Below are 14,460 nucleotides of genomic sequence, written 5' to 3'. Positions count from 1 at the left end.
GGCTAGACTTGACGCCGCAAAACAGAACTCACACAGCCCAGACGACGGACACGGCCAAACGTCTGCAACAGGCCTTTAGGCTAACAGCCATCAATCTGCATCTCTAGTCAACAAGGAGGTTTGAAAATCTTGCAAAAGGACTTAATTTTTCGTAACAGGTTTGTGATTTGATTTAAATATTTAAAATCACCCTGAATATTCAAATATTTAAATTCGCCTGAAATGCTTTTTCTCTCTAAAAAGGATTACAAATACTTAAGAACAAAAAGAGTTAAAAATCATACGGTGTCATATAGTGCCATATAGTGTCAAACGGAGTCACGGCCTCATTTGGACCGTGTGCACAATGGAAACGGAGGGCCAAAGTGTTGGCCACCAGGGGAAGGATATGGTCATCTTCTCCACAAACTTGTCCTTTTCGTTCTGGGGTGGAGGGAACGTTTCTATGTCCTTCTCCAGGTTCTTTATCTGCTTCCCCATCTGGTCCAGGTTCTTTTGCAGAGTCTCTGCAGATACTGCATGGAAACGGAGAGACTGATTTTTACATATCTGTGACAAGAGAGAAGACTGTGCTGCTACACTACGCTGTCCTTGGTGTGATGCTTTATAAGAGCTTTCTACATGTGTGTGGTGTTAATTAGTAAGTGCTTTGCTCAGTGAAGTGTATGTGTGTGTGTGTGTGTGTGTGTGTGTGTGTGCGCGTGCGCGCGCGTACCTCGGCTGGCCTTCTCCAGGTGGATGAATTCGTCGGTGAAGTGCATGACTCCAGGGTGCTGCTCCTGACATACATCTACCAGGAAGTGCAGAAGAGTCTGCTTCTGATCTGTGGACTTGGTGTCCCTTAACTACGGTGAAGAGGGGGGGAAGGTGAGGTGTGAGTGTGCGAGAGAGAGAGAGTTACAATGACTACAACACGAAATACCGCCATTAAGCAACACACATACTAACTGCAGAATGATACTACATGCATCCACACAAGACTGCGTTTCTGTGATGTGCCGGGGGGGCGGGTGTGTGCACATGACAGACCTTGCACAGGTAGCTGATGCTGAAGCCGAAGGACTTGGCGTTGCGGGATCCCGCATTCATGAAGTTTCCCATCAGCAGGATGAGCTGCAGCAGGTTGGCAAAGTTCTCGCTCTGCCTGAGCTCCTCGCACGCCGCCGTCACGGCAACGATGTCAGGCTTCACGTTGTTCACCTGCTCCTCAAACTGCAGGCAGAAGAGGATGGCGGTGAGGCGGGGCTTCAGGCGCTTCACTGAACTGATCTGTAGAGAGACAGAGAGAGAGACCGACCCAGAGAGAGAAGAGCAAGAGTCAGAGAGAGATATCAGACACAATGACACTCCTTTTAGCTTCCCTCAGTTATCAGCGACTCTCTGGAAATCAGCACAGAGGAGTTCCAAAGTCGTCATTATGTTCCTCTAGTGCCAAAGTGTCGGAATGTTAATTATTCCAGTAAAAATATTCCAGTGTGTACCCACCACTACTCCAAACTGTTCCGACTCCGCAAGGTCATCATACTCATCCTTCATCTCTGATAACACAGTCAGCTGCTCCTGCTCAGGCAACAACTTCAGCAAACTCTGAAACAAACGCACATGTGCAATCAGATATAAATGAGATCATACTCTACAGACGCGCCACAGATTACAATATTGTGGCATTACAGTGCTTTTTTTTTTGTACATTATATGCACGATTCTTCTCACATATTGATAGACATACTGAATTTATAATAAACAGGTTCTGTGTTAATGTAAATGGCTGTGATTTACAGTTGTGTCTAAATCCCCTTGGTCGGCAATACAGTCGACGTACGATGGTTTTGTCAGACGTAATCCCATCTGTGTATGCAAACCGCTCACAACATCCCAGACACACACACTCACCTGCACCATGTTTTCAGTGAGAACCTTCTCGTTAACTTCCAGAATGACATTTTTGATCTCCTCATACGGCAGTCTGTTTGATCCCAAGAAGATAGCTGCCTCACACACACACACACACACACACACACACACACACACACACACACACACACACACACACACACACATCTCTGATGAACCAACTCTTAGTGGTTTCTTGAAGAGCACAAACTCATTACATGCAAAAGCAAAAAATAGCTAACCAGTAGCCTCACCGTCAGGGCACAGATTAGACACGGGCGGTATGGTAACAGGTCAAAGGTCACAAGCCTATACTCACAGAGGTTCTGGGAAGATTTGGAGTCAAGGACCTTCAACTCCTTCACCTTCTTCTTCTGAGCTGCCTTCTCCTCTCCTTTATCCTGTTCTTTTACACCTACGCGCAGAGAGAGCGAGAGACAGTTAGTTAAAGATATCCTACTTTAACAATAATATACTCTACTTTAAAACAAGATTAATAACCATATAACCTGTTATTAAAAATGAGCAAAAAAACCCCAAAAACCTAACAATACATCAAAAAAGACTGACTAAAGTGAGAACCTTGAAGGAAAAATGATCAGACATAGTGGGGGATGTGAGGCGCTCCACTGAGGAGATCAGCCAGAGGGGGGATGTGAGGAAATGCATACAAAACATGCCCACCAAAATAACACCTAAATAACACACACACACACACACACACACACACACACGTGTACCTTTCCTTTGACTTGCACAGATCAGATTTCTGCTGTGATCACCCCACCTCTCTCAGTAGTTCAGAGGTCTGAGAGAAGTGTGAGTGATGGTCTCTAGTTACTGACCCACAGCCCCCCCATTCTTTTAATTCTCCCACCCCCTCCCCCGCTTTGCCCCCTTCATTCTTCTTCCCTCTGCTCATCCTTTCTTTCTCTCCTCCACTCCTTTCTCTCAGTCGGGAAAACATGGTTGATCTTCCATTAAGCTACAAGTTCTAAGATCTTTCTCCTCTTCTCTCGCGCTTTTGCTCCATGAAGTTCTGGCTTTCCTCATCTCTTTTTTAACCTTCCTCCTTTCTCCTCACTCTCCCCATGTGTTACATGGAATATTGAATTACACCAGCATATGGAAGCACTCAGAGAGAGAGAGAGAGAGAGAGAGAGAGAGAGAGAGAGAGAGAGAGAGAAAGAGAGACAGACACTGGAGTAGTTCCGCATTACATTGCACATATACTTCACCACATCACTGCATCCATATCACACTCGCATAATATTACTACATGAAGGTGCCAACACGTTTCCCTCTACAGCAAACTCACAAGACAGATGTTCACCTTTAAACACGGCACAGAAGTCTTTCCATGTGACGCCCTCCTTGACTGTCTCACTCTATTTCACGAACCTCTGGCCAGTCTTTTTTCCACTCACTTTGTCTATCCGTTCCTCCCTCTCTCTATCTGTCTGTCTGTCTATCCATCCATTCCTCTCTCTGTATGTCTATGCATTCCTCCCTCTCTCTCTAATGAGAGGTCTGTGGATAGTGTCTGACTCACTGAGCGGGCCTGAGAGCCGTTGTTTTTCTTGGCACTTACTTCTGTCCATACACAAGCTGCCTTCTCTTTCTCTTCTTCACTCTATTCCTTTGATTCTGTCTCTTCTCTGGCTTGTAATTTGATAAATGTTTCTTTCTTCTTGCTCTCTTAGTGCGTGTGTGAGAGTGAGAGAGAGATTCAACTCCGGAGCAGTCCACCCTGGCATAAAGCCGAGTGAGACTCAAGCAGTAGAGAAGTGCCAGATCCGAAACCACACTACGCACAGGCTCCGCTGTTCTCATTTACCCAGAATCCCTCTGCTCTGTGCCTGAGGTCTGAGTGCTGTGTGCAGGGAGGCTGGAACTCTGACCACAGTCATCGCAGCACGCTGGCGGGGAGAGCCCGGTGTCTCCATCACAACAACCACTGGCTTTAATGACGTGTGTGCACGCAAGTAACCATGACTCCCGAACCTTTCGAGAGAAAGACCCGTAGCGTGAACTTCAGCATAAAAACATCAAAGAGTGAGACAAAATGCAGACAACTACTGCATGAAGTGACATACACAGAAATTAAAAACTTTTAATAACACAGTGCAGCTGTGTGTGTGTGTCTGTCTTTGGATTCATAATCTGACCAGATTATAATCCTGGGGCAGCACACAGATGTGCCCTTCCAGAGCATTAGAGATCATTTGATTCAGTTAATTCAGTGAGAAAGCAGGAAGATAATCAGATTAATATTGTTGTCTGATTCCTAAAATGGGATCTGAGTTCAAAATGGCTGCTGACTTCTATCACACACACACACACACACACACACACACACACACACTTACACACGCACACACACACACACACACACACACTTTCTCTCATTTATAAAGCAATGGCACCTCTGGTGGCAATTGCGAATACAGCAGACAAAACTTTTTTACAGCTGGTTTACATTATCGTCTGTGTATGTGAATGTGAGAGCGAGAGAGTGCAAGGGAGAGCGGGAGCAAGGGAGGAAGAGAGAGAACATATACATAGCCCTCTGTTTTCCATATTCATTTGTGATACCTGCTGCTTCTATTGTTCCACGCATATGGAATTTCCCCTGAAGCACATCCCCATTACTCCCCACCCCACTTCCTGCCCCCTGTCCCCCCTTCCTGCCCTTTGCCTCCATAAACCTCAATAAACAGCTGCCTGCTAACAGGGGGCCCGGAGGATGGGGGTAACTGCAGACACACACACACACACACACACACACACACACACACACACTTCAGAATGTGCGCAGCTGTCTTACTCCATTACCCTCAGATCTCCCTCTCTCCCCCCCTCTAGTACATAAAGTTATTGGCTAAGAAAACTAGATCTCCTCCTGCTCCATTTCTTACTTCAGTGCTGAGCAGACTCTCTGTCTTCTGCGTCTTTTGGAACTCAGCAAGGATGAACCTAAATCCAGCACACACACACAGATTCTATCCATCCTCTTCCTTATCTCCATATAAGGAAAAAACCTGAGTGAGTGTGAGGGGTCACAGTCGATCAGAGAGGGAGAGAGAAGGAAGGAAAGGAGAGGAGGAAGGGGTATATACACATCTATCTGAAGTCTACACAAGTGTTTTCGAGCAGACTTTGCTCAGTGAGCTACGCAGCCTCACTCCGAAAGACTGACACAAAGACCAGCTATATATTCTGCTCTCTCCAATTCTTGTTGAAGGGAGTGTGGGTTGAAGTTATTTTTACTCTAAAAGCTTTCAGATGACAGCCACCCCCCCCCCCCCCCCTCCCCAGTGCAGAGAAATTCAAGTTTGATGGAGTACTAGCACCTCTAGTGGCCACACAGAGGAACCGAAACGTAGCTTTCAGAAAGCTTCATAAAACGTGGTTAACACATTTGAAGAGGTTTTTTAATACTTTAAAAAGCGATAGTCCGAGGGCATGAACACTTATTAATGTTATTCATTAATGTTACGTGCTGTAGTGACAAAAGAGCAGGGAAAGCTGACAGGTTTCCCGTTTAAACTAAAAGAATTTGAGAGCCACAGTGGGGGATGTTTCTCCTTGCTGAACAGTGTCCTCCAGCCAGTCCTTAATCTAATAAACACACACGCTTCCAATGCCAAACAAACAGTGCAACAGTGTGAGTAGGCTCCGTGAACAGGAGCACAAAATAAAAGACTGAAGTGGAAGAAAGAAAGAAAGAAAAAGAAAAAGAAAGAGAAATAAAAGTTAGAACAAAGGAAGAAAGTGGAAGAAAGCACATGCAGACTGTGGGTTCTGCATTTGACAGGAGAGACCAGTCCTTTAAACTTTAAATGTCCCCAATCGTGCGTGCGTGTGTGTGTGTGTGTGTGTGTGGGGGGGGGTGTTCTGGGGAGTTTCCACAGCTTTGGTTGCTGGGGGTAACCTTGCAGCTGAAAGAGCCCTTTCATTCAGGTTTTTTTTTTTTGTTGTTCTGAAAGGAAGGAGAGAAAATGGACGGAGGAAGGGAGGGTGAAGGGGGAGATGACTCAGGGCCAGATGGCAGGGTGTGGTATGAGAAAGATGAGGAGTGGGGAGGGACCTGGACAGGAAAGGGGAGGAGCAGACCTAAGGGGCGGGTTTGGGGCAGGGCCTGGAAGCTGCTCACTTGCACACCCCTGGTGTATGAGAGCTGTAACTGCTTCAGGTGCAGTTTAAATATATTGTAAATAATGTTCAACTCCAAAAGCACAACACACAGATGAGGTTGAGTCCCCAAACTGTATATGTAAATATTCTCCTTTAACAGGCATCTGAAACCAACGCATAGCCCTTAGTCAAAAAGTCATAGTAAAAGAAATTAAATGATATAAAATGATACAGCTACACAAGGAAGCAAACACCATCTTACACACATGCAACATAATGTATTAATTAAAAAAAAGTTTAAGCATGGGGATTTAAGCGTGTCCCTTAACTCAGAAATGTATCAAAAATCAGTGATAACCCTGTAATTAACTAAACAGAAACAAACAGATGAGGCTTTCAAAACCCCCTGTACATAGTAAGCATTATACAGGTGTTCCTCACTCATGGTCCTGTAGAGAGCAGAGCCTTCTGCTCCACAAAGTCCTCCAACGTCAAGCCCTGCAGTGACATGGACATGGAGGACAGGTGACCTACCCTGACTGACAGCACACACCTTTAGCACTGCAATACCACATCACATCAGTTTCCTGTAGAGCAACTCAACCCTCTGAACACTTTTAAACCTGTATGCGGTACACACACCGTACAGTAGTTATAGTTCACACCAGACACACATGCACACACCAGAGTCTCCCTTTCATATCCATGTGTGGGGACATGCTGCCACCTACTGCCCAAACATTTGAACTGCACTATTTGCTGTTCAGTAAAAAAGAGTGACATTTACCCTGATTTGACAGAATCTCTCTGCCTGCATGTCCACTTACTAAATTATTTTGTGTAATCTCAGACAGAGATTGTGTGTGTGTGTGTGGATGAGAAGAGGAGGACAAGGTTTCTCCAGAGAGAGAGTGAGCGAGTGAGCTCTGCAGGGTGCCTGTGTCCGCTCTCTCTCTCCTTCTTTCTGTTAAGAACCGTAGCAATGACGCACAAACACTAGGCAGCTTGCATAAGCAATTACCTGAACACACACACAAACACTTCTAAAGTCTATAACCCTCAGGCAGGCAGAGTGACTGAGGCCAAGAGAGAGTAGTGGTGTCTGGGCCTGAGAACAGCTATTAAATCACAGCCCTATCAGACTAACACTAAGATTTACTACAGCTATTCAAACAACCCAATTACACACACGCAGGCATGTGCACACCCACATGGGGGGTGTAGAGAGATATTGTTGATGATGGTCTTACATACACCCACAAAACAGCACAAGCTATTTAGAAGGCGCAAAAAAGACCTTTTGCGATAAGAAGCAAAGACTCAGCACTATCCATCCTTCCTTCACACCTCACGGAGCTCCAGCCCAGATTTCTCCAACACACACACACACACACACACACACACACACACACACACAAAATAATAGAAGCAAAAAGACTGCACACCGATATGAAAGGTCACAATCTAAAGAAACACTAACAGCATCAACCAAAATCCCCCAGGTCCACTTGAGAAGGCACAAATGTCCACCACACCTCCCAAGCCTCCCCACCATCACATACATACAGAAACCCAGAGCCTCTTTCCAAGATGAACATTATGGTGTCTGCCATCTAACAGGTCATCTAATGAGGGCAGTGCAGGGGTTAAAGGGTGAGCGTGTCATAGGCGTCAGCGTGCGTGTCCCGTAGGAAGGGCAAAGACCGTCTCGCGTGTGCTTAGGACAGACAGACTACTGATGCTTGCCGACACCTCTAAACCCAGCACGAGCAGAGCTGACCGACAGGTTTACATGTTCGCTGGACAGCTCCCTCTAGTGGAAAAAAACAATTAAACGGCACTAATAAAAGTAGAGGAGAGTGGCGAGCAGGGAAGTGGAGAGAGACTGAAGAGAGCAGACTAAAGGCAGAGGAGTGAGACAAGGGGAGAGAGGGAGGAGACGAGGGGAGAGAGGGAGGAGAAGAAAGTGCCAAAAGTGCAGAGGTCACGAGGACAAAACTGTGAGGACGGCAAGCGTCTACTGGAGAATCACAAACGAACATCAGACTAAGGCTAGCAGGAGACTCTTACTTATCCTCGTACTTATCCTTACATATGCATAGACACGCACGGGCACACACATACTCAATCTCTCTCTCTCTCTAGAGCAACCCCATTGGGATTGCAGTCTTTCTGCCTGCCTGAAAGAGTTACAGTCAAATCCTCATACACGGCCCAACCATCTCTCCAGAACTGCAACACACACACACACACACACACACACACACACAGCTTGCAGTGACACAAGGGTACACACGAACAACTGCTTCCAGGATAGAGACTCAAACTCACAATAAGTAAACCCCTCCAACCACAAACCCCCTCCACTCTCGCAATCCATCCCTCCTTCCCTTCATCTCCATCTGTTCATTTCTGGGGAGAGGACACTCATTCCCTCGCTCAGCAGTTCTCCGCTGCAGGCTCTGCTGGAGGACGCTTCTTTACTGGAGCAGCAGGGAGATCGAGAGAGGGAGGGAGACAGAGAGAGGGAGAGAGACGTAGGGAGATGGAGAGAGAGAGAGAGAGAGAGAGAGAAAGAAGTCGACAAAGATGCGTACAAGCATCCAGACAGTGTCATGTACACGAAAGGCAGATTTGAAAATGATAAGCCAAAACTTATTCAAAATAAGGTTGTGTGCGATCTGGTGTGTATGTGTGTGAGAGAGTTTACACCACTCCCACCCTGTGCACTGTAATCTACAGAGGCCCTTATGATGATGGCGTGTGCTAACCCCCTTTCCAAGTCCAACTGTGCTTTGATTTTTAGCTGTGCAGCATCCATATGGAACTGTCCAATTAACAGAGGCAGGGGGTAGAGAACCTTCAGCACCTCCCAGCCTCTCAGACCGCAAAGTTGAGACAGGCCGCACTATCCCTTCCAGGCAGGGGGGGAAGCGCGAGAGAGAGAGAGAGAGCGAGCACGAGAAAGCGAGCACCCACTTATTCTGCTCAGTGGGTCCTACTCGCTTGCATTCCTGTGTATATCTGTATGTATGACACAGACAGCACGCAGGGCCCACGCACAAAGATTTAGCGTGTTCAGGGATCCCTGAATATCACCAACAGGCCAAAAAAAAAACACCACACACAACCCATCGTTTATGGAAAAACAATAAGCATGACAAGCACTCGCTCAATATGGGTGTATGCATGAAAATTTGACATTTTGAGAAATGGCAACCAACAGATATTCCATGACAACCCAAAAAATAATGAAAACCTCTAACTTTACATGTCAGGAACAGACGTTTTAAAATTCCATGATATTCAAGAATTTCCATGTCCCGTGGGTGTCCAGCATGTTAGCGATTGGCACCAAACATTATAATTCATATCAGAGAAAAGGCACAACTGGGACGTTAAACCATCACAGAGAGTCTGAACCCACAGGTGTAAATAAATGTGTGAGGGAGCAGGACGTCTCCAGACCGCGTGCAGGGGTCCGGGAGCAGGACGTCTCCAGACCGCGTGCAGGGGTCCGGGAGCAGGACGTCTCCAGACCGCGTGCAGGGTGCAGGGGAAGAGCAGCTAGGAGCAAGGCATCATGGGCCAAGCTGATGGTGTCACCGACAGTACAGAAGACACGCGCACGCACGCACGCACGCCCTGGAGTCAAAAGGTGAACGCACTCCCAAAATGTGAGCAGATGGCAGTCAAATGCACTTAAACGTCACAAGAATGCTCCTTAAGATTTTGTCTGCAGTGTGTGTGTGTGTGTATAGGCTGCTAATCCACTCAGTAGTTCGGGGCCCACAGGGAAATCAGATAGTGAGGTTTAAAAGCTGTGCACCAGTCAATCCCACTTCCTCACACCACACTGCCACTTAAAACAACCACCAAAACCCTTCACATACAGCAACACACCAAACCAGTTCTCAGGCCGTACTACGGACAGCGGCTGCACCGCCAGTCTTTCTAAAAGCCTGGGTGTGTGCGCGCTTATTGCTCAGCACGAGTGTACCGGAACGCGTGTGCATGGTGGAGGCCACGGGTGTGTGCATTTTTGCTCCAGTGAGTGTGTGTCAACTCTGGTTGGCTCAGGATGGTGAGAGTGCTGACAGCTTTATAAAATTTTGAAGCTGGATCTTACTGTTCTAAGCGCATGCACACGCATGCATGCACACACACACACACACACACACACACACACACACACACACACACACACACACACGAGACTGAAGATACAGACTGGAGTCAAGATAGAGCAATTACCTTCCAGAGGCTAAAATCACAGGCCTCAGTTCTGCTCACCCATCACACTGACTAACTCTCCCTCCCTCCAGCTCTTAGAATGGCCTTATTCCCATCTCTATCAGGACAGGACAGAGCACGTGAGAATGTGCGCGCGCATGCACGTGTCTGTGTTGCGAGACCAGGCTCTGGTCTCTTAATTAAGAGGAAGTCCATAACGAGGCTCTAACGAGGTCGGTCTAATGAGGTCATGGGCCAGGGGAGGAGTCGGTCACTCATCAGCAAAGACCCAGTAGGGGACATGCACACAAAAGGCTCTCACACCCACGCATGTGCACACACCCACCCACCACATTTATATCCCAAAATTCTGACACAGCCTGTCACAGCGGTGCTAATTCCATCGTCAAATACACACACACTACCCATAACTCTGACACACATGCAAATATGCACATTCATACAACGCGCGCACACACACATGGCCTCGCTCAGCTGTACATTAAGAACCATAAATCAAAACCACACAGCTCGAAATAAGACAAAAGGAAACTGTTGGTGTGTGTGTGCCTGGTCTCACTGTAAGTATATTGGCTTGCTATTTTGAGCTGTTCTTAGTGTGCAGGGACAGAGAATCAAAGAGCAAGAGGGACAGCGATAGAGGGAGGGAGAGAGAGAGAGGGTGAAGTGAAGGTGACTTTGGGTAGGCTGGTAATTGGGTACACATACAAATGCCTTTTCTTTCTCTTCTCTACATCTCTCTCTCCGTCTCTCTCCCTCCGTCTGTTCTTTCCATCTCTCTACTTCTCCATTTCATCCCTTCCTCCTTCACCCCCCCCCCCACCCCCTTTTCTGAGCATGATTATATTTCCAACAGGATCACGTTAGACGGATGATTGACTAGTAAAGTGGAGATAGGAGGAAATGACCAAGGCCACACACACACACACACACACACACACACACACACACACACACACACGCGCAAGTGTCATTGCTGGTCCAGCGGATCTCATTTTAGATGCTACCAGTCCGCTCTCTCTGTTGCCACGACGATGGAATTAGCATTCGCCCCCCAACCCCCTCCATCTCCCAACGCTCCAGTCAGTCCCAGCCCAGGCAGGGGTCAGGGCCACAGAGACACCCATAGCAAATAAGGGGAGGGCAGAAAAGGAGATAAGAAGGAGAAAGAGCGACACACACACACACCACACACACCACACAGAGAGAGAGCGAGAGAGAGAAAGTGGGGAGAAAAAAGGATCATCACCTCTAAAGCTGCCATGAAACAAACAACTGCCCCCACCCAAAAAATTTGCTAATAATATGATACCAATTGGACCAATTAACTGTGGCGTGGGCCACCTGGCCTTAAATGCCAGCCAAGCTCAACCGCTCATTAATGCGCGCAGAAGACCCTCTGAGGGCAGCACCGTCATCCTGGAGCGGGCAGGGAGTGAAGGGCAGCCCAGAGACGAGCCCCGCCCCCATGCCGGCCACACCCGTGTCTGCCCCGCCCCCCCAAGCCGGCTGTCGGGCTGTTTTGATTCTGTTTTAGTATCTATGGTTAGGGTCATCAACTATAATGTCCCTTGCGTTTTGTCATTTAGATACTGGACACGCCCTCCACTCACGGCCTTAATGCATGGAGGGCGTACGCTGGTGCGTGTGCAGGGCGCATTGGGCTGGAGTGAATATTGGAGCCCCTCCCTCCCTCAGCTCTGGCTTTGTTTGCATGGTGGTGGGTGAGCTTAATGAGAACCAATCTGGGAGAGATTAATGAAGAGATGAAAGTTAAGCAGGAGGGCTAATTTATTACAGGCAAAACACATCACTGACAAAAGAGCAGAAGCAAACAGGGCACTGTGGGTCGTCAATTAGGAGATAACACCTTCAGACGCGTAATTAGAATGTGCGCGCGCGCGCCCACCCGAGTGTTTGGGAGTTAGTAGCGGCTTGAGTAAACACAGAAGGGCGTTCTTATCAGCAAGCACAGACCTTTATCTTAAAAACTCAGTCCCTCATGGAAAATGCAGTCATTACACTGCATGTGAGTCATTACAACGTGTAGGTGTTCCATGACCAGACACCAGTGTTTGAGAGAGAGAGAGAGAAAAGAGAGCACGCAGGAGCAAGTATGTGCTTGTTTGAGAGAGATCTGGAGAAAGTAGAGGCGAAGACAGACAGACCGATAGTTAGACAGAGAGACAGACAGCCCGATAGCTAGATAGAGAGACAGACAGTGAGTGGGTGCGCGTGCACATGCCTGTGCGTTAGTGCACAAGTGCTTGTGTGAGACCCAGACCTTGAAAAATTAGGAGGATAGATATATGGACAGACAGACAGAAAGAAAGAAAACTTGCGCGTGTGTGTGTGTGTGTGTCCAACCGTGGGCCCAGAGTGTATAATTAAGACAGAAATACTCAACGTCCTTGGGAACAGAAATCACAGCTGAGACATGAGAGAGAGAGAAAAAAAAAAAGATTCTTCTACTCACGACCTTTAAAAAGAGAGAGAGAGAGAGAGAGAGAGAGAGAGAGAGAGAGAGAGAGAGCAGGAGAGAGAACACGAAAGAGAATGTGCATGAGACAGCGGGAGAGAGAAGGAGAAGAAACGAGTGATGAAGAAAACCATGAGCTAGAAGGAAAAGGTCAAACAGAAGCACAGTTAATGACAGAAAAAGAGAGAGAAGGAGCTTGACAGAATGAGAGAGAGAGAGAGAGAGAGAGAGAGAGAGAGAGAGAGGAAGAAAAAAGGGATATGGTGAGCAGGAGGGCTGGGGGGTGGCGCTTAATCAGCTAACTGAAGGGACTCATAATGAGAGCATCTGACAGCAAATGTCAGCAGAAGACAGGATACAATGATGGCAGATAAAGGGACGTGTGTGTGTCGGGGGGGCATACACACCAATAAACATGCAGAACAAGAAAATAACTAAGCACCAAAGATAAAGTAATTTTCCTAATGTAGGAATGAGAATAGCAGAATTATAACGTAACGAGTGTCTGAAGAAAGGAAGTACACACTTGTACAATGTCACAGGACTAACCTTGACTACTGCAGCCTCAAGGACATGGGAATCTCTCTCTCTCACTCACAAACACACACACACACACACACACACACTTCAAAGGAGTGTGTTGGTGTTAATCTGACTCCTTGTGGCTGAAATGTGCAATTGTTATACAATTGAGATTAAGGCTCCAATCTGGACATGTTTCCAGGAAGGTAACCATAACATGGAGGGAAGTTACTGAACACTGAACCTACAGCCAACAGATGTGCAAATAAAGATGCAATTAGACTGTAAACGGCAGACACTGTAAATTACACTAGACACACGGCACGCACACACACTCCACCCACAAGAAATAAAACTAAGGGTGGTCATGCATGCTCCTGTCATGATTCTGAGGAGTTCAGTGACACTCACCTACAATTGTCCTCTAACCTCACACACACACACACGGGCACACACACACACACGGGCACACACACACACACACACACACACACACACACACACACACACACACACACACACACACACACACACACACGGGCACACGGGCACGCGCTCACTCACTCCCTGCGTTCTCTTGCTCACGCTCAGCCTGGGGGATGAGTAATAGCTGGAGCGAGGGATGGTGACAGAAGGCTATAAAAGTGTAATCTGCTCTCTTTTCTTTTCCACGGGAAAGCAAATTCACTCTGCTGCTCTCACGCCTATCGGAGGACGTGCACCCACAGAGACATTACATTACAGGGGAGGGGGAGGAAGAGAGGGAGGGAGAGAGGGAGGGGGGCAGGAAGAAAGAGCAGAAGGTAGAGAGGGAGCAGAGGTGGAATAGAGTGGGTGAACGTGGTTAGGGAGGGAGTCGCCTCCTCTTCTCTGGTTCACACTGCCATTAGTTCACTCCTTTGTTCCTCTGAAGTGCAGGGGAACAATGCCTACAAGTGTAAGTGCATGTACCAAGAATAACCAGCCCCCCACCCAACACACACACGCAGGCTAGAATTGTTAGTAGTATAAAGGCAGGGAGAGCTAGACCTGATCACTACACTAATTACAAGCTTCCCTTTACACATACATCCTGGTATTACACTAACAGAGAGAGAAAGAGCTAGAGAAGGAGGGGGAGAAAGAACGAGAGCGCGAGCGAGCGAGATGTTGGGGAGATGAATATAAAGGAAAAA

The 14,460-nt window shown here is 47.4% G+C and overlaps 1 protein-coding gene across 3 annotated transcripts in view; it reads right to left on the bottom strand.

Moving 5' to 3' along the window:
* LOC145657539 (protein diaphanous homolog 1-like) overlaps positions 1-8,425 on the bottom strand; it is a 23,535-nt gene extending 15,110 nt beyond the window's left edge. The window contains exons 1-7 of one of the 3 annotated variants that reach the window (XM_081712917.1): positions 8,362-8,425; positions 2,213-2,308; positions 1,894-1,988; positions 1,486-1,587; positions 1,030-1,269; positions 716-845; positions 392-515 (exon numbers count right to left, since the gene is read on the bottom strand). In XM_081712917.1, the coding sequence (XP_081569043.1) occupies positions 392-515; positions 716-845; positions 1,030-1,269; positions 1,486-1,587; positions 1,894-1,988; positions 2,213-2,308; positions 8,362-8,410 (836 nt within the window). In that variant the 5' untranslated portion in view covers positions 8,411-8,425. Of the gene's footprint in view, positions 1-391; positions 516-715; positions 846-1,029; positions 1,270-1,485; positions 1,588-1,893; positions 1,989-2,212; positions 2,309-3,484; positions 3,510-8,361 lie in introns of those variants that run through there. The other 2 variants (XM_081712918.1, XM_081712919.1) reach the window with 2 other exon arrangements.
* Positions 8,426-14,460: the final 6,035 nt, after the last annotated feature.

Source organism: Electrophorus electricus, chromosome 4 (genome assembly GCF_041902795.1).
Source record: "Electrophorus electricus isolate QZ-2024a chromosome 4, ASM4190279v1, whole genome shotgun sequence".
In the NCBI taxonomy this organism is placed as follows: Eukaryota; Metazoa; Chordata; class Actinopteri; order Gymnotiformes; family Gymnotidae; genus Electrophorus; species Electrophorus electricus.
The sequence above is the reverse complement of the archived record's forward strand: the minus strand, read 5'-3'. Positions and strand labels throughout refer to the sequence as shown.